Source organism: Tenrec ecaudatus, chromosome 18 (assembly GCF_050624435.1).
Source record: "Tenrec ecaudatus isolate mTenEca1 chromosome 18, mTenEca1.hap1, whole genome shotgun sequence".
NCBI lineage: Eukaryota > Metazoa > Chordata > Mammalia > Afrosoricida > Tenrecidae > Tenrec > Tenrec ecaudatus.
Window position 1 is genome coordinate 6,556,222 of NC_134547.1, and position 20,066 is coordinate 6,576,287.

General features: G+C 49.2%; 1 protein-coding gene across 1 annotated transcript; it reads right to left on the reverse strand.

Moving 5' to 3' along the window:
• Nucleotides 1-7,383: 7,383 nt before the first annotated feature.
• On the reverse strand, nt 7,384-19,490 carry LOC142432644 (myeloid cell surface antigen CD33-like). Its single transcript, XM_075537864.1, has 6 exons — nt 19,395-19,490; nt 15,641-15,701; nt 15,190-15,573; nt 14,698-14,976; nt 10,826-10,919; nt 7,384-7,489 (listed from the first exon to the last, which is right to left on the reverse strand). Exons 1-6 carry the CDS (start codon nt 19,488-19,490, stop codon nt 7,384-7,386), a joined length of 1,020 nt encoding a protein of 339 aa, XP_075393979.1.
• Between the last annotated feature and the right edge of the window lie 576 nt (nt 19,491-20,066).

The following is a 20,066-nucleotide window of genomic DNA, read 5'->3' on the forward strand; positions in this document are numbered from 1 at the left end:
GGGCTGGACCAGACTGACACTGTGAATCCAAGGCAAACCACTAAAAGTGTGTGGCAGAGTAGCCGTGGGAGCAGAGCAGGGAGCCCCTGCGGGAATACAAAGGACAGACTCTGGGGCCAAACCATGGTACCCCATGGGACCTGACTAAAGGACACACCTAGAGATAAAAAAAATCAGACCTTAATCTATTTACAGGTTTTTCTTTCTTTCTAAATTTGTTTATTTTAATTAATTTATTCTTCTATGGGTAAATAAATTGAGCTGGCCATTCGTCATCTATCTTGATATGGTTTGATTTTCTGTGCACATGATTATCTCTATAGATCTATCTAGATAAGAGAGACTGGATAAATAATCTGGAGGGGAAAACAATGGGACCAATGGTTCTGGGGGGACATGGGAGAGGGGGAGGCAGAGGAAAGGAGGTGGTGCTGACCAACCCAGGGACAGGGGATCAAGAAGTGATCCAAAATTGGTGGCAAGGAGGGTGTGAGAGGCCTGGTAGCGATTCAGCAAGGGCAATGCAACGCAGAGAAATTACTAAAACCCAAATGAAGGCTATGCCTGATAGTGGAACAAAAGGAAACGAAGGAGAGGACTAGGTGACAAAGGGTATTTATTTATGGAGGTCTAAATACTGGCATGTGTATATGGAAATATATTTATATAGGAGGGTGGGGAAAGAGACCTACATGGATATATTTATAGGCTTAGTATTAAAGCAGCAGCTAGGTATTGGGCCTCCACTCAAGTACTTACTCAATACAAGAACACATTGTTCGATTAAATTGGTATTCCAGGATGCACACTTTCCCGACACAACTGCTAAAGGAAAATGTGTGCATAAGCAAATGTGGTGAAGAAATCTCATGGTGCCCTGGTATAAAAAGATGTAGTTGTGGAGTCTTAAAAGGCTTGAAGATAAACAAGTGGCCATCTAGCTGAGAAGCATCAAGCCTAATGGCAGAAGCGCACCAGCCTGTCTGACCATGAGGTGTAGAAGGGACCAGTTATCAGTCATCAAAGAACAAAAAATTATTATCCTTGGGTGTCCACCTTTCCAATATGATCAATGAAGACAAACGTGTGCATAAGCAAATGTGAAGAAAGCTGATGGTACCCAGCTATCAAAAGATATACTGTCTGGGGTCTTAAAGGTTTTAAGATAAACAAGCAGCCATCTAGCTCAGAAGCCACAAAACCCACATGGAAGAAACACACCAGCCTGTGTAACCACAAACTGTCGAAGGGATCAGGTATCAGGCATCAAAGAACAAAAAATCATATCATTGTAAATGAGGGTGAGTGCAGAGTAGAGACCCAAAGCCCATCGTTAGACAACTGGACACCCCTTTACTGAAGGGACTCAGGAAGGAGAGAAGCTAGTCAAGGTGCAGGGTAGCAACGATGAAACATATAACTTTCTAGTTCTTATATGCTTCTCCTCTCCCACTATCATCATCCGAATTCTACCTTACAAATCCGCCTAGACTAGAGGATGTACATTGGTACAGAGAGGTACTGGAAACACAGGAAATCCATGTAAGATGACCCCTTCAGTGGTGGTAGTGGAAATGCCTGGAGGGTGGAAGGAATGTGGGGGTAGAAAGGGGAAACCGATTAATGAATCTACATATAGCCTCCTCCCTGGGGGATGGACAGAAGAGAAGAGGGCAGAGAATAGGGAGATGTTAGACAGTGTAACAGATGACAAAATAATAATAATTTATGAATTGTGAAGGGTTAATGGGGGAGGGAAAAATGAGGAGCTGCTATTAAGGGCCCAAAAGAAGACAAATGATTTGCGAATGATGATGGCAACAAATGTACATATGTGCTTGACACAATGGATGTATGTGTGGATTGTGATCAGAATTGTACTAGCCCCCAATAAAATGATTTTTTTTTAAATTCGACCTGGGAAACCCTATGGGACAGCTCTACTCTGCCATATGGAGTTACTGACAGCAGAAAACGGAGTTGACAGCAGCTAGCAAAGACCGCAATAACAGAGACCAGGGTAGTAGATGAGTTTTGTTGTGAAATTGCAAATGAATGTTCAAGTGGGGAAAGTCAGAGGCAATGAGCATATAGGTGGAATACAGCCGGTGGTTTGTAGGTAACTATTTAACAACTCCTAAAAAGCAAAAAAAAAAAAAAAAAGCAAAAGAACTCAAACGTGTAGCACTTGCCAATTGCCATGGTGTAAACACTCGTAGCATGGCCAGTTTTCAGGGCTCAACTAGAAATCCCTGTACACAGAATTTGGAAACAATGTCTCTGCGCAGTCATTCCCGCTGGCTGCAGCACATCACTGAATCTGCCTAAGCTACTACAGACCAGTGTGTGAGTTCAATGTTGCAGACACTGTATCCATCCATCTCCTTCAGGGTCTGTCTCGTTTGGCTTTTCCCCTTCCCCCACCCCTCTCTCTACACACACACACACACACACACACACACACACACACACACTTAACTGTACAGTAAACCCCAAACCAAACTGACTGCTGTTGAGTCAGGATCCTCAATCATACAATGACATTCTAACACACAAAATTTGTATATGCAATTGGGGAAAAAGATGACAAGAGACTGGAGGAGGCAGGGTTACCACACACCTTCAATTGAGGTCAGGGGGGTGGAACTGAGCAGTGCCTGTCCAGCGAAGCAAAAGAAAGGACCATGTGGGAGGCAGCCCATAGGCAGAGGAGTCCTAAGGGATGGTGGTATAATTGAAGGCAGGAAATAGACAAAAGTTTTGAGGTAGCCTCCTCCATGTAGTCATGTCTGAGTGGGAGAGAGAGAGAGAGAGAGAGAGAGAGAGAGAGAGAGAGAGAGAGAGAGAGAGAGAGAGAGAGAGAAGAGAGAAGAGAGAGGTTGTATTCCTACACCAACTTACGTAGTCATGGGGCATGTGTGTCCCACCAAACACAGACACCTACATACATCTCATGGTGGGCAGCATGTTGATGCTGAGGTCCCTGAGTCCACAGCAGGTGAACTGAACACCAGTGCTGGGGGCAGATAAGGAGCCTGGCTGTCCCCTATCAGGGAGTACAGTAACAGCATGTCCACAGCCAGAGTTCAAGCTGCCGGACAGATAGCAAAGCCATATGTTTGTCAAAGACCACTCTAAGGGGGCACTATGATGGGGGGATATTGTGGGGTGATTTTTAACTGTGAGAATGTGACTGGTTCTCTCCTCTAATTCACCAATGCCAAGGTGTCCCTGCACCCAGAGTCCTGGCCTTGCAGGCTTCTTTAATCCTGAGAATAGAATGTCCACACACACTCTCATCCGGCCATTCAGAGTCCCACAGGACCACAAAGCAGCGGTTATCAACTTGTGGGTCTTGACCCCTTTGGGGCTAAGTGACCCTTTCACCGGGATCACCTGATCAATAACAGTAGCAAAACAACAGTGACGAAGGAGCAATGAAAGTGATTTTATGGTTGGGGGGTCACCACCACATGAGGAACTCTATTAAAGGGTCATGGCATTAGGTAGGTTGAGAACCACTGTCATAAAGCGGCACACAGACACACACGCACACACGCACACACACACACAAACCACGCCCCCCACACCCACACCTTGGGAAAACCAGGGAGTCATAATGAGGACATTATGTTGGAATGAACCAAGTCAGTCATGAACTATGGGCTGATTAATGAAGATAAAACTGGCAAATGGACTTGTAGAGAGACATGAGTTGATGAGCAGCTAGTCAGTCTGGGAGGGAAGTGGGGGAAGAAAACCATAGCTCAGGGCTCATTGAACCTCTGTGATCGGTGGTGGAGACATTTGGGAATGGACAGTGAGTGGTGACGGTGCACCCCATGAGGAACAAAACCAATGTGTCTGAATTGCACATGACAAAGGCAGGATGGGCTAATGGGTGTCTCCTGCCGTAGACTAGGGAGAGAATCCCAACTGAACGAAATCCAACATAAAGGATGAGATCAGGGCCAGGTCCTGTGAGGCACGAGGGCTGAGTTCAGAACGGGACATTGGCCTGGGGCTGGTCACAGCTGCATCTCTTGGGTTTCACTAGAAGGTCCTAAATGGTCTTGGTGACCACAGGTCAGGGGTGAGGTGAAGCCCTTTGTAGATTGGCTCCTGAGCGGAGCACTTGCCCCCCCTGCTGTCCTGACACCTGGCCTCAGACCTTGTCCAATATAGATAGAAGACCTCAGACCTGCTGTGAGAGCAGAGTGCTCAGGCCCCCACAGCCCCAGAGAGGAGTGTCGGCCCCCGACCTGGGCCATCTCACCTACAACACCCGATGGTCAGGTTCTGCGGTCTATCTGGACAGACCGAAATAACCATCCCTTTTTCAGTAGCAGGAAGAAGGGTGTTGGCTCTTTACTCCCAGAAATTTAGGAAACAGGAAGGAGATGGTGTCTAGTGTCCCGTTCCTCACAAGCCCCTTCTTGTAGGACCCAGCACCCAGTATTCCAGGCTCTGCCCCACTCCACCAACACCCACTACCCCAAGGACCCAGGCTTCGCAGCCCAGCACTCACAGGACACGATGAGCTGGATGGTGCTCTCTGTGGTCACATTTGCTCCCGGGAGGGTCACTTGGCAGGTGAGGTTTGTGCCGTTGTGTGCTGGCTCCGGGGTGAAGGTGAGGATGGAGGAGTGGGGATCCATGGGGCCCAGGGATGTGACAGTGACCCCAATCCAAGAGAAGATTGGAGGTGTTCCTCTCCTGCAGGCCCATGCCGTATTACATGTTATGTTTCTGGGGTGACCAGCTTCTAGGGTCCCCTGGACGTGGATTTTGGGGGTCTCTGTCAGGACTGGAGAGAGAGAAAGAAATTGAAGCCCTGGAAGTGGTTACTGGCTACTGGTCCCGGAATGAAACTTCTACTCCAGGCAGGCGGGATCCTTCCCTGCTAATGGCAGCATCCTGCTTCCCTCTGTCCCTCCCAGCATGAGGAGCAGGGAACCCACTGCTCTGGTGCAGGGGGACCTGGCCCCGCTGTCACTTCTACTGGCCCCCACTTCTTACCTGTCACATTCACATAGAGCTGGTCATATTTGTAATTGTATTTCACATAAGTTCCCCTGACAAGCCTAAAGAAGTAGGATCCCACGTCTGTCATCCTGGCATCTGTGATGTCCATTGAGCAGCTGTAATTCCGAGGGTCCCCAGTGAGGTGGAATCTGTCCCTGGTCTCCTCCTGTGCTTTTCTCTTGGGGTCATTTGTGGCCACAGGAGGGTCTTTGTCAAAGTTGGACCCATTCCGGAACCAGTAGGCCAGAGTTGGGGTAGATTGATTCCAATCATTCTCGGGATAAGAGACAACACAGGGGATGGAGACACACAGTCCTTGCTGCACCGTCACGGACTTTGAGATCTGTAGGTTGAATTTGCGATGTTGAACCCAGAGCCCTGTAGGGAACAAAGATTGGCGTCAGCTCCAGCTCAGCACCACCGGCCGTCCCCAATGTTCACTGACCTTGACCCAGCAGGGGCAGTGGCAGCAGCAGCAGCAGCAGCAGCAGCAGGAACATTTTTGGACAAAGCGGGACAGGGCCCTGGTGTCACGAGTCTGAGAGGAAGCCCCAACAGGAAATTCAGATGATGTCCCCAAGTGATGTACCACAGAAAAGGAACTTCACACCACACGCTGCCAGAACCTCGGAGGGAAATGGCTTCTCCTTTCTAAATGGAGTACTGATAGCAGGGAGGATCCCAAGCTCAGCCCCTGACGAGGTGTCTGTGGACTTGCCCTCACACACCACAGCCCAGGCCAGGGAGGCAGACCCTGGCTGACAATACAAGTAGAGACACTGACCCTTTTGAGTTGCCCTGAGTGGTCATGGACTTAGCTTGTATACATGTCAAGACCCAAGAGGGAGGCACACCAGTCGCCAGGCCCTTCCAACTCCTGTTGGGGCCACTGTGGGGGGAGATCAGGTGGTGGGAATCCTGGTTGCTCTGTCCAAGGGGAAACTGAGTTCTCAGGGATGTTGTCACTGACAGCGAGTCATTTCCAACCCACAGTGACCTGTGCACAACAGAATGAAAAATTTCCCGGTCCTGCGCCATCCTCACCATTGTTCCTGTGCTTGATTCCACGGTCGTGACTCTGTGTGAATCCATGTCCGTGCGGGTAGACATGATGATCAAGGGCTGAGCCGATGAGGTCAGGACTCAGCCAATCGCAAGCCTGTCACCCTCAACAGTGGCCCTGGGGCTTTGGATTCCTCAACCTTCACAGTGACCTCTGGCCCAAGGATTCCTGATGTAGATTGACCACACAGATTAGGCTCTGGGGGCTGGGCCTTGGAATATGACTGAGACTTTGGGGTGTGGAGAAGTCCGGTTTTGGGAATAAGGTGGTCTCAGCTCCCACACTATTCTGAGGAGGGGGAGACCTGGGGTTGTGCTCTGGCATTAGGTATCCTTGAGTCCATTCCAGCCCACAACAACCACACGTCCCACAGGAGGAAACACTGCTCTGTCCTATCGCCACCTCATCTTTGTTCCCGACCTGAGCCCGTGGTTGCTGCCTCTGTGTCAGCTCATCTCAGTGAGGGCTTCCTGTTTCCCTCTGTCCTTCTAATGTACCTAGCATCACACCCTTCTCCAAGGACTGGGCTCTCCTGACCAGATGTCCAAAGTATGCCAGGCTTGCAGCATTGCCTCAAAGAACACTCTGGCCAAACTCCTTCTGAGACAGCCCCCTGGGACCTTTGAGCAGTCCATGGTACTTTCAATAGTCCCTGCAGCACCACACTCCAAATGCACCGAGTGTGCTTCTGTCTTCCTGGTTTGATGCCCAACTTTTCCAAGCATAGGAGGCAATGGACAATACCATGGCTTGGGTCAGGCGCACCTCAGGTCTCAAAGTAACATCCTTGCTTTTCAAACACTTCATTTATCTTAAATCATTTTATTGGGGGCTCATACAGCTCTTATCACAATCCATCCTTCCATTGTGTCAAGCACATTGGTACATTTGTAGCCATCATCCTTTTCCAAACCTTTTCTTTCTACTTGAGCCCTTGGTGTCAGCAACTCATTTTCACCTCCCTCTCCCTGAGGAACTTTTGCTAATTTATAATTTATTATTTCATGTCTTACATTGACCCATGTCTCCATTCACCCACTTGTCTGGTGTCAGTCCCATGGGAGGGGTTACAGGTAGATCATTGTGATGGGCTACCCATCTCTCCCCCATCACGGTGTGTCAGCATTCCATTCAATCATCTCTGGCTCTTCCTGTCTAGAGCTCTGCTTCTCCTGCCCCGGTATCTGCTCTCTATAGTCCTTCTCCACCTTGGGTCTCATCTAGATGGCTTTTCTCAAGAGTATCGTGGATAATAATTTTGTTGTTGTTGTGGAAGGACTATGTCTTTATTGGGCTCAGACCGGGAGACCTTGCGTCTTAAGAACCTCTGTGTACTTGTCGATCTTCTTCTCCAAGTTCTTCTTGGCCTGTTTCCGCAGCCTCATCACCTGCTGGATCTCCCTGTGATGCAGTAATTCATATGCTTCCTAATGACACGACCCTTTAATACAGGTCTTCATGTTGTGGTGACCCCCCCCCCCACCGCCCTCAACCATGAAATTATTTATGTTGGTACTTCATCACTTCATTTTGCTACCCTTATGAATCTGGCAACCCCTGTGAAATGGTTGTTCGACCCCCAGTGTGTCATGGATCTTGGTTTTTTTCCTCCCTTTTCTCTTGCAGGTTGGCTGTCACTCACTGCCAGGTTCTTCCGGCCCACGTCGGAACTAGGCGGCCAAGGTAGGTGAACTTCCACTGGCTTTCAACCTCACCCCCTTGAGGCAGCAGGAAACACCATCTGCTTTCCCTTGTGTAGAGAGTGTAGCAGGGGCAGGAGTGCAGGGTTTTCATGAGTCCATCAAAGTTCATGAGCCAGTTCAAGACTGCCTGGCCCCGCTTGATCTTCTGGGGCAGCATGCCTCCCAAGGGTTTTGCCTGAAGATGAGCGTGGGGGACCCAGACGTGGTAGGGTCCCCGAAGTGGTATGTGAGGCGAGAGATCTGGTGGTCATGCTCTTCTGGAAGAAGGCCAGGTCCTTTAAGTTGTTTCCTTAGAAATGGCCAGATATATTGATGCCCTCACAGCGCAGTGCCACCTTGTGGCTCAGCCACTCTTGCTCAGTCACAATGGCTGCCAGCCTGCCCAGGAGATGGCCATGGATACAGAGCGCCATCTTCTGCATCCTCCAGGGAAAAGTGGATAATGCTCTTTAATTTTCTGTTGCCAACTTGTTATTTTGCTAAAAAGTGACCTCAGAGGCTAGTTTCCCCTCAAGCTTACAGGGGCATCTCCCGGGCAATGGATTTAGGGGTCTGCTTACATCAACGTTCACATCAAGCCTTGACTCTCAAGGAAATGGAGCTTTTCCTTTTGTGGGGTTTTGTTCTCGATCTGGCAGGGTCAATGTGGAGGGGTTTCCTGATCAGAAAAGTCAATTGTGGTAGCTGGGCACCATCTAGTTCTTCTGGTCGCAGGGTAGAGGAGGCTGTGGATTATGTAGGCTAGTAGCTCTACAGAGTAGCAGCATCTTGGAGACATTGGTTTCTGTCTTTCTCTATTGCTCCTGATGAATGGAGACCAAGAGTTTTATCAGAGACCATTGGTCACAGCTCCTCGGTTGTGAAATTTGATTACTTGGATGTTTATGGTCTTGGGGACAGAAAGGGGTTTTCCACCCAAATAAAGGGTTCTGATAGGATTCGGTCCAGACCACAGTGGCGACTTGATAAATCTCAGATGGTTCTGCTCAGAGAAAGAAGGGGGAAAGGGAAGTGTGTGTCTGAGAAATCACGGGGGCTTGCAGCTTATTTGGGGGAAGTTATAGAAACCCTCTGCTTGTGGCCAGCACGTGCTGACCTCTGCTTGGATGAGAAGAAGGGCTGTGTGAAAGCAGCAGGGGGTTCAACTCTCCAGAGAAAGGAAGCTGGGGCTCTCCCGGGGTTGGTTTGACATCGTTTATTGTGTCCAGTAAATGTGAGGTGTAAGGCGACGACTCTGGAATGAGAGTAGTGTGGTGGAGTTTGAGGGGTGGCATCAACTTAAACTCTTGAACAATGCACGGTGTCTGTGAGTTTCTTTGTAGGCATGGGAGTGGGGATCAGAGCCCATCAAAGTAGAACAGAACATCCATTTAGACAATGCGATAGGTAGTCAGTGCAACTAGGGAGTGGTGTTTATGAATGGACAAATGCATGTCACTCTTCTCAAAATTTACCGTGAGTACGATGGTGTAAGACTTCATTGGCCAAAGAAACAAATGCAGAGACACTCAGCTACGTATATGGAGAGCTTTATATCAAAGAACTCAATTGCATATAAAGAAAACACTGCAGCCAAGTCCAGATCAAGTCCATAAGTCCGACGTTAGTCCATACGTCTAATACTAGTCCACCCATTCTTCTTCGGACTCATATAGCCACTCACAACGATGGTGAATTCAGGAAGGTCACAGGGCAGTGGGTGAGAGTCTTGTGTATCTAATGGTGGCAGAAGAATCCCCAAGGCTTTGACAGCACCAGCCTGTGGTTTGTCAACCGGAATGAGCCAGAGAGAGAGTGTGTGCAGCCTCCAGGGAGAAAAAGTGGGAGATTCCCGTGTCCTCATGGGAAGGCCACGCCCATAAGGAGGCATCAGGATGTGACCCGACTGACAAGGTAGACACCATCCCTTCCCTCTTCATATCCTCATATTGACTCGAGGTTTTATAAGTACCACAACTGTACACTCGCACAAACACACATCTGTATATATGCAAAAGCATTGATTCAGGAGAGGACTGGTCAGGGGCAGGTGTGATGAGACAAGGGGTGAACATGGGGCCTGAAAGTGACTGGCTGCAGGGTCGCACAGGGACAGGTCCTTAGATGCTGGCACATCCAGGCTAGGCTCCCACCCATTCTGCATCCAGGTGAGGTCACGTCAGCCGCGCTCACACGTTGCAGGAACCGGACAGTAGCTGTACCTGGAAGAGCAACCTGGAGCCCGGTGTTGGGAGAAGAATGGGAGGCGGGGAGAGGAGGTGAGTTCAGTGAGGGGAAGAAAAGCTAAGGGCACAGGAAGCCTGGACGGGGTCAAGATGAACAGCAGGGGAGCATCTGTCTGGGCAGAAGACCAAGATGATGAAATCTAGTGGATTATTAGATCTTGGAGATAGAAGGCAAGACAGAGTCTGGACTGCATTGTGGATTCGGCTGGATCAACAGTGATTTGGATCCCAGCAGGAGCTGTGGGGTGTGGAGGGAAATGAGAAGCTCCCCCTTGGTCATGCTGAGTAGAGGAATCCAGGGGGCTTCCTGAGGCAGGTGTGAAGTGGAACATCAGAAGGTGAGAAGTTCTGGTCACTCACCTGAGACACTAGACCACGGATGTGGGTGCTCCTTGCGTGTCTGTACCCTCCTCACCCACTGCCGGCCTGGCCGCTCCTTTCCTGGAGTGTTTCACTCTGTATGAAGAGACCACAGAGCCTCTCAGCTGGGCCATATGGAGCCTGCTGGCACAGGGACTCTCTGTTTCCCCTTAGGGAACTGGAAAGTGAGGGAGAAAGGGGACAGGGCAGGCCTTCTCCAGAGTCCTTCTGATGAGAGCTAGGGACTCCAATTCTGGCACATTGGCCAGGTGGACACAGACGCCAAGGCTCAGTCATATGGACGCCTGTGGAAGTGTCACCATCAGTCCACCTTTGCTCTTGGTCTTGAGCCCCAGAACCACAGGCCTCCCACCAGGGCTGGGTGTCTGGGGTTTGGTGGCTTCCCTCTGCCTTCTCCACATTCCCTCCCTTCATGGGGTGGTGCTCACATGCAGAAGGTGAAGCAGATGCTGAGGAGGACAGCCTTGACCACAGAGACCGCAATGGTCAGCTGAACCGCTTCGGCCATGGGTTCGGGTGTCCCTGCGGGAGAATGGGATGAGAACTTGCTCCTTTCCCAGAGCACATGTCTAGTTCCTTCTGCTCGCAGAACTGAGCTATTGCTCTCTCATCCTCTCCTGCATCAGGGCACGGGGACCACAGTCAGCCAGCCTTCACCCCAACCCACATCCTAAAGGGAAGGGAAAACCTCAAGTCTTAGCTCGGGGGCACCAAGTTACTGGGAAAGCTGGTGGAATTTTCTGGCTACTGACATTGTTGAGAGTCACACAACTTGAGAAACACAACACAGCTAACTGTGAATAGGGAAAGAAATGTCTTCATGTCTCCACACATCTCAGGATTATCAATCTATCTATCTATCTATCTATCTATCTATCTATCTATCTATCTATCTATCTATCTATCTATCTATCTATCTGATGGAGCTCTGGTGGCAAGGTTTGCATGTTGGACTGTGTTCTGCCGTAAAAACGATTAACCTACCCCATGAGAATAAGACTGGACTTTCTGCTCCTGTGCAGAGTTCAGTCTCAGAAACCCACAGGCGCAGTTATACTCTGTCGTACAGGGAGGGTCACTAAGTGTCAGCATCCACCCCATGGCAGTGAGTTTGAAAAAAAAAAACACATTGGTGTCTGTGGGAACCTGAGACCTGGGAAGAGAGTGAGAGTATGCAGACTCTCGATGTGCATATTTAAGTTCATGCGAACTTCTTCTGAAGTCCCTACATTTTCCCAAGCTCCTTCCTCTGGGAGCCCTGGAGGATTTTTTTTTATTACTTGTAGAGAAACATGCATCCTTCATTATGTTGCTGCAACACCTGTTTTTTATTTCTTTTCAGTAAGTGTAAGTGGGTGAGTGTAAGACAGTGAATTTCAGATTTGCTTCCATCTTGTCCCATTCTCCTGCTTAACATATTTTAATTTTATTATTAATTTTTATTTGCTAATCTACCAACAGGATTCTCCCTTTGAAATAATTTCCCTGATTCACTTTATTTTCCAATGAGTTTGCACAATCATTGTACGGGGCGATTCCCAGGGAGCTCTTCCCTTAGTCTCTGTTTCAAGGTGCATTTTGGGGGGACCAGCCTCTGCAACCATACGGGTCCAGATGTACGATGGGTGGGTAAATTAAAGACATCAAACAACCCATGCAAGCGGCCACCTCCACATATGGCAGCATCAAAATAGAGAGAGAAAATTTATTCTCTCATGGGCTTCTATAATTCCAGATATGCAAGCGACACCATACATATTCATAACAGGAAGGGGATGTGCTAGAGGTCTGCATATAACCGGGAGGTATGTATGTAAGCAGATGGGTGGGTCTAGAGTAAAGATGTCATCTTAACCTTGATAGACTTGATCTTGAGCCTCCCTGAGCTCTTCTTCAGGGCAGCAATCTATGTTCATTATCTGGAGGGAGTTGGCCATACTTAGGCTTAGATAGAGTGCTGGCTCTCGATGGCAGAAAATCTTCAGGAAAAGAGCCTTCAAGCAGTGAACCTCCAAGCATATAGTAGCACCCACGTGTTTGCAATGGCCACTTGAGATTGGGGTTGTTTGGGGGGATCTGCTGGGGGAACAACTTCAGTTTGGAGAATGTGACTGGGATTCATCTCTAACCCACAAAAGTGAAGGCCTTCGCCCAGGAGATTCTCAGACTCTCATACTCCTCAAAGTATGAGTGTAGAGAATGTGTGTGCATACCCTCCCTTCCCGGTTCTCAGTTTCCCACAGGAAACCCGAAGGCACAATTCTACTCTGCTGCATGGGAGTGCTGAGGAATGAAAATGGAGGTGACAGCAGCTAGCAAGACCACAGCAGAGATGAGCGTGCTGGATGAGTTTGGTGGTGAAATTTCAGAGTAATGTTAAAGTGGGGACAGTGAGTGGTAGAGAAAATAGTGATAGATGAGACAGTGGTTTGTAGGTTAATAATTAATAACCCCCCAAAACGCTCATTTGTGTTGCCCTTGCGAATTTCTAAGTTGTGCATGCTTCCATTACGGCCATTTGTAAGCATGCAACTTGAAATCGTTGAATAGAGAATGGGGAAACAGCCTTTACACACGAATACCACCCAGTGCTGGCCTATCTCTAGCTCACCACTGAACAGACCTAAATAAGTTAAATTATATTTACATCTATATTAGCCAAAGCACCATATAATAAGTCGAAAGGCTGCTAAGAAATATTATCATCTAGGCAATAACTGACTTTTCAGCAGTTCTTAAAATGCAATGACCCGTACTCAAGTGATGCTCACCATAGTCACGAAGTGAGACTGCCAATCTAGACAACACTGCATTGACTCATGCAACAGAGGCAAACACGGCCAGACTGTCCTGAGCCATCCTCGCGAGTGTTATGTGTGAGCTCTTTGTTGCAGACACTGTGTCCCTCCGTCTCCTTGAGGATCTTATTCTTTTTCACTCTTTCCATCTCTCCATCTCTCTAAGGAACAGTAAACCCCAAACCACGCTCAGTGCCATTGGGTTGATTTCAACTCATCGAGACACTATAGAGACTGATGAGAATTGCCCCTGTGGGTGACATTCTGAGACTGTAACTCTTTACAGGTGTGGAAAGCCTCTTTTTCTCAGAATAGCTGCTGGTCTTGAACTGCTGACCTTGTGCTTAGAAGAACCCACTACCCACACCCCGCCCAGGGTCTCAATAGTACAATGACATTGTCAAGAACACAAACTGTGAACATGCTATTGGAAACATGATGCCAACAGACTCAACGGGGCAAGGCTGCCACAGACCTAAAACAAGAGTTTGCAGTATCTCTAAAGCAAAGGACCATATAGCAAAACACAAACACACACACACACACACACCTGTCCTCGAATTGCCATGCAGTCCATCCTTATGAAGACATATTACGCTGTAATGGACCAAGTCAGTCTTCAGCTATTGGCTGGTCCACTGAATATAAAAAATGGCAAATGGACTTGTAGTGAAACCCAAGTTCACTAGTGGGCAGTGAATCTTGGAGGGGGGTGGGGGAAGGGAAGTCTTCGCTCAAAGGTCATTGAACCTCTGTTGGTCATGTTGGAGACATTTGGGAACTGAGAGCAGTGACACACGAGGAACACAAGCAAGCAAGCAAGCAAGCAAGTCTCAGAACTGCACACGCAAAAGGCACACTTGTCTGCGGGATGACTTGTTCTGCAGACTTTCAAGAGAAAGCCATGAACAAAACCCAAAATAAAGAGTCAAGTTGGGGCAGAGTCTGTGAGGCAGGAGGGTTGAGGATGGGGTGGGGATATTGGCATGGGACTGGTCACAGCTGCATCAATTTGGTTTCACAAGAAGATCCTCTTTGACCTTGGTGACCCCAGGTCAGGTGTAGGGGAGGCTGTTGGTGGTCTCACACAGTAGTGGAGGATTTTTCCCACTTTGCTGTTCCCACACCTGGCCTCAGACCCCGTCCATCATGAATAGGAGACTTCAGATATACTGAAGGCAGAGAGCTCAGGTCCACCACAGCACAGTCCCAGAGAGGAGTGACTGCAGCACACCCGTGCTATGTCCCCCACAACTCAGGAATGGTCACGGTCTATGGGGCATTTGCACAGACAGAAATAAGATTTGCCCTTTCCGTAGCAGGAAGATGGGTGTTGGCTCTTTTCCCCCAGAAATTTCAGAAACAAGAAGGAGGTGGAGTCTAGTGTCCCGTTCCTCACCAGCCCCTTCTTGTGGGACCTGGCACCCAGTATTCCAGGGTCCTACCCACTCCCCCAACACCCACCCTCCCCAGAGACCCAGGCATCGCAGCCCAGCACTCACGGGACACAATGAGCTGGATGGTACTCTCTGTGGTCACATTTGCTCCCGGGAGGGTCACTCGGCAGGTGAGGTTTGTGCCGTTGTGTGCTGGCTCCGGGGTGAATGTGAGGATGGAAGAGTGGGGATCCATGGGGCCCAGGGACAAGAGGGTGACCCCAATCCAAGAGAAGATTGGAGGTGTTCCTCTCTTGCATGCCCATGGCACCTCACATGTTATGTTTCTGGGGTGGCCAGCTTCTAGGGTCCCCTGGATGTGGATTTTGGGGGTCTCTGTCAGGGCTGAAGAGGGAGAAAGAAAATGAAGCCCTGAAAGTGGTTACAGCCTACTGGTCCCAGAAAGAAACTTCTGCTCCAGGCAGGTGGGATCCTTCCCTGCTAACGGCAGCATCCTGCTTCCCTCTGTCCCTCCCAGCATGAGGAGCAGGGAATGCACCCCACTGGTCCATGGGCCCCTGTCTCCCCTTTAAATTCTACTCTCCTCCCACTTCTTACCTGTCACATTCACATAGAGCTTGTCAGATTTGTAATTGTATTTCACATAAGTTCCCCTGACAATCCTAAAGAAGTATGATCCCAAGTCGGTCCTCCTGGCATCTGTGATGGCCAGAGAGCAGCTGTTCCTCCGAGGGTCCCCAGTGAGGTGGAATCTGTCCCTGGTCTCCTCCTGTGCTGTTTTCTTGGGGTCATTTGTGGCCACAGGAGGGTCTGTGTCAGTATTGGACCCATCCCGGAACCAGTAGCCCAGAGCTGGGGTAGACTGATTCCAATCCCTCTGGGGATAAGAGACAACACAGGGGACAGAGACACACAGTCCTTGCTGCACCGTCACGGTCTTTGAGATCTGTGGCTTCAATCCGGGATGCAGAACCCAGAACCCTGTAGGGAACAAAGATTGTTGTTAGCTCTAGCTCAGCACCATTGCCCATCCCCACTGTTCACTGACCTTGACTCAGCAGGGGCAGCGGCAGCATCAGCAGGGGCACCACCAGCAGCAGCAGGAACATCTTTGGAGAAAGAGGCACAGGGCCCTGGTGTCACATGTCTGAGAGGAAGCCCCAACAGGAAATTCAGATGATGTCCCAAAGTGAAGGACCACAGAAAAGGAACTTCACACCACACGCTGCCAGAACCTCGGAGGGAAATGGGCTCTCCTTTCTAGATGGAGTCCTGATAGAGGGGGAGGATCACAAGCTCAACCCCTGACGAGGTGTCTGTGGACTTGCCCTCACACACCACAGCCCAGGCCAGGGAGGCAGACCCTGGCTGGTCAGGCTCCGTGGGTCACAGCTTCTCCATGCTCAGGAGGGCAAGACCTGTTGGCATGGGACTCTGGAGGGGCTGAGGGACCTGCACATACGGAGAGGAAGCCATGCCCTGGAGTAGGGGAGACTACTTTAATTGCTGAATGAATGAATCCACCAACTGAGCTATGTGTGGGGATCTTCTACTGGGGAACGCAGTCAGGAGAGCATGCCAGGTTGGATTAGGGAGCTCCTTCACTGAGGATGCGAGTCTGGGCGACATTAATGGTGACATACTCAACTATGTGCAAAAAGGATGCTGCCTGGGATTCACTGGGTGCCTGGGGAGAGTGGACTTGGAGTCCACTTTGGACAAATCAGTCCTTGAAAACACAAGTGGAGTAGGGAGTGATCTAGGGTAAGCTAACGAAGAGGTATAGCTGAAACTCAGGTTGGGACAGAGCATGATAGTGGGACAGGAGGAAAGTCAAGGGAAATGGAGGAAAGAGGTAGGAGGCAAACGGCATTTATAGAGGTCTAGACAAAGACATATGCATATGTAATATATATATGAGGATGGGGAAATAGATCTATGTGCCTATATTTATAGGTTTAGTATTAAGGTGGCAGAGGACCTTGGGCCTCTACTCAAGCACTCACTCAATGCATGAATATTATCTTCTATTAAATTGCCATTCTATGATGCTCACCCTCCCGACATAACCGCTGAAGCCAAAGCGGGCGAACAAGCAAATATGGTGAAGAAAGCTGATGGTGCCCGGCTATCAAAAGATATAGCATCTGGGGTCTTAAAAGCTTCTAGATAAACAAGCGGCCATCTAACTCAGAAACAACAAAGACCACATGGAAGAACACACCAGCCTATGGGATGTCGTGGTTCCGAAGGGATAAGTTTTCAGGCATCAAAGAACAAAAAAATCATATCATATGGTTCACACTTCCATGATACGATCGCTGTGGACAAACGGGTGCATAAGCAAATGTGGCGAAGAAAGCTGATGGTGCCCGGCTATCAAAAGAGATAGCGCCTCCGGTCTTAAAGGCTTGAAGGTAAACAAGCGGCTATCTAGCTCAGAAGCAACAAAGCCCAAATGGAAGAAGCACACCAGCCTGTGTAATCAAGAGGTGTTGAAGTGTTCCGTTATAAGGCATTATCAGAAATAAGAAACTTACCATTGTGAATGAAGGAGGAAGTGCAGAGTGGAGACCCAAAGCCCAGTTGTAGACCACTGCAGATTCCCTCACAGAGGGATCTAGGGGAGGAGATGAGTCAGTCAGGGTGTGATGTAACACCGATGAAGAATACATCTTTCCTCCAGTTCCTAAATGCTTGCTACGCCACCCCCCGCAATTATCATGATCTGAATTCTACCTTGCAATCTGGATAGAGCAGAGGATGTACACCAATGCAGATAGGAGCTGGAGGCACAGGGAATTCAGAATGGATGATACCTTCAGGACCAGGGGTGTGAGGGGTGATCCTGGAAGAGTAGAGGGTGAGTGGGTTGGAAAGAGGAAACCGATTACAGGGATCTACATGTGACTTACTCCCTGGGGGATGGACAATAGAAAAGGGGGTGAAGGGAGACATTGGACAGGGCAAGATATGACAAAATAATAACTTATAAATTATCAAGGGCTCATGAGGGAAGGGGCAGCGGGGAGGGAGGGAAAAAAAGAGGATCTGATGCAAAGGGCTTAAGGGGAGAGCAAATGCTTTTAAAATGATGAGGGCAAAGAAAGTACAGATGTGCTTTTTACAATGGATGGATGTATGGATTGTGATAAGAGTTGTATGAGTCCCTAATGAAATGTTTAAAAAAAAAACAAAAAGAAAAGAAAACACAAGTAGAGACACTGACCCATCTGAGTTGGCGTGAGTAGACATGGACTTGGCGTGTTTACATGTCAAGACCCAAGAGGGAGGCACGCCAGTCGCCAGGCCCTTCCAACTCCTGTTGGGGCCACTGTGGGGGGATCTCAGGGGGTGGAATCCTGGTTGCTCTGTCCAAGGGGAAACTGAGTTCTCCGGGATGTTGTTCGCTGCCAGCAAGTCACTTCCAACCCACAGCGACCTGTGCAAACAGAATGAATCATTGCCTGGTCCTGCGTCATCCTCACCATTGTTCCTGTGCTTGATGCCCCAGTGGTGGCACTGTGTGAATCCATGTCCTTGGGGGTAGACATGATGATCAAGGGCAGAGCCGATGTGGCCAGGACTCAGCGAAGCACAAACATGGCCACGTCAACAGTGGCCCTTGGGCTGTGGATTCCTCAACCTGCACAGTGACCTCTGGCCCAAGGATTCCTGATGTAGATTGACCACACAGATTAGGCCCTAGGGGCTGGCCTTGGAATATGACTGAGACTTTGGGGTGTGGAGAAGTCCGGTTTTTGGAGTAAGGTGGCCTCAGCTCCCAAGCCATTCTGAGGAGAGTCAACCTGGCGCTGTGCTCTTGCAACCTAACTTTCTCTTGGGTGTCCTTGACTCCATTCCAGCCCACAACAACCACACGTCCCACAGGAAGAACCACTGCTCTGTACTGTAGCCGCCTCATCCTTGTTCCCAACCTGAGCCCATGGTTGCTGCTTCTGTGTCAGCTCATCTCAGTGAGGGCTTCCTGTTTCCCTCTGTCCTAATTTAGCAAGCATCACGCCCTTCTCCAAATACTGGCCTCTCCTGACCATATGTCCAAAGTAGGCCAGGCTGGCAGCCTTGCCTCAAAGAACACTCTGGCCAAACTCCTTCTGAGACAGCCCCCTGGGACCTTTCAGCAGTCCATGGTACTTTCAATAGTCCCTGCAGCACCACACTCCAAATGCACCGAGTGTGCTTCTGTCTTCCTGGTTAATGTCCAACTTTTCCAAGCATAGGAGGCAATGGACAATACCATGGCTTGGGTCAGGCACACCTCAGGTCTCAAAGTAACATCCTTGCTTTTCAAACACTTCATTTATCTTAAATCATTTTATTGGGGGCTCATACAGCTCTTATCACAATCCATCCTTCCATCGTATCAAGCACATTTGTACATTTGTAGCCATCATCCTTTCCAAACCTTTTCTTTCTACTTGCGACCTTGGTGTCGGCAATTCATTTTCATCTCTCTCTCACTCAGGAACCTTTGAGAATTTAAAATTTATTTTTTTATGTCTTACACTGACCCATGTCTCCATTCACCCACTTGTCTGTTGTCGGTCCCATGGGAGGGGTTGCAGGGAGATCATTGCGTCTCTCCCCCATCACTGTGTGTCAGCATTCCATTCAATCATCTCCGGCTCTTCCTGTCTAGTGCTCTGCTTCTCCTGCCCCGGTGTCTTCTCTCCGTAGTCAATCTCCACATTTGGTCTCATCTAGATGGCTTTTCTCAAGAGTACCGTGAATAATAATTTTGTTTTTGTTGTGGAAGGACTATGTCTTTTTTGGGCCCAGACCAGGAGACCTTGGGTCTTAAGAACCTCTGTGTACTTGTCGATGTTTGTCTCCAAGTTCTTCTTGGCCTGTTTCCGCAGCCTCAGGAGCTGCTGCATCTCCTGTGATGCAGTGCTTCTCCAGCTGCCTAATGCCACGACCCTTTCAGACAGGTCTTCATGTTGTGGTGACCCCCCGCCTCCCCCCATGAAATTATTTTTGTTGGTACTTCATCACTTCATTTTGCTACTCTTATGAATCTGGCAACCCCTGTGAAATGGTCGTTCGACCCCCAGCATGTCATGGATATTGGTTTTTTTCTTTCCTTTTCTCTTGGAAGTTGGCTGTCACTCACTGCCAGGTACTTCCGGCCCCCGTCAGGAGCTAGGCGGCCAAAGTAGGTGAACTTCCACTGGGTTTCAGCCTCACCCCCTTGAGGCAGCAGGAAACACCCTGTGTTTTCCCTTGTGTAGGGAGTTTGGCAGGGGCGGGAGGGCGGGGTTGTCATGAGTCCATCAAACTTCATGAGCCAGTTCAAGACTGCCTGGCCCCGCTAGATCTTCTGGGGTAGCATGCCTCCCAAGGGTTTTGCCTGAAGATGAGCGTGGGGGACCCAGGCGTGGTAGGGACCCTGAAGTGGTAGGTGAGGTGAGAGACCTGGTGGTCATGCTCTTCTGGAAGAAGGCCAGATCCTT

Bases quoted from the DNA above. Each gene is read 5' to 3' on its own strand.
- LOC142432644 (XM_075537864.1), bottom strand. From the start codon at position 19,490: ATGCAGCAGCTCCTGAGGCTGCGGAAACAGGCCAAGAAGAACTTGGAG. The intron at 14,977-15,189 runs GTAAGAAGTGGG...CTCCCTCTTCAG, and splicing joins GCTCTATGTGAATGTGACAG to CCCTGACAGAGACCCCCAAA. The intron at 10,920-14,697 runs GTGAGTGCTGGG...ATTCTCCCGCAG, and splicing joins CATCCAGCTCATTGTGTCCC to GGACACCCGAACCCATGGCC.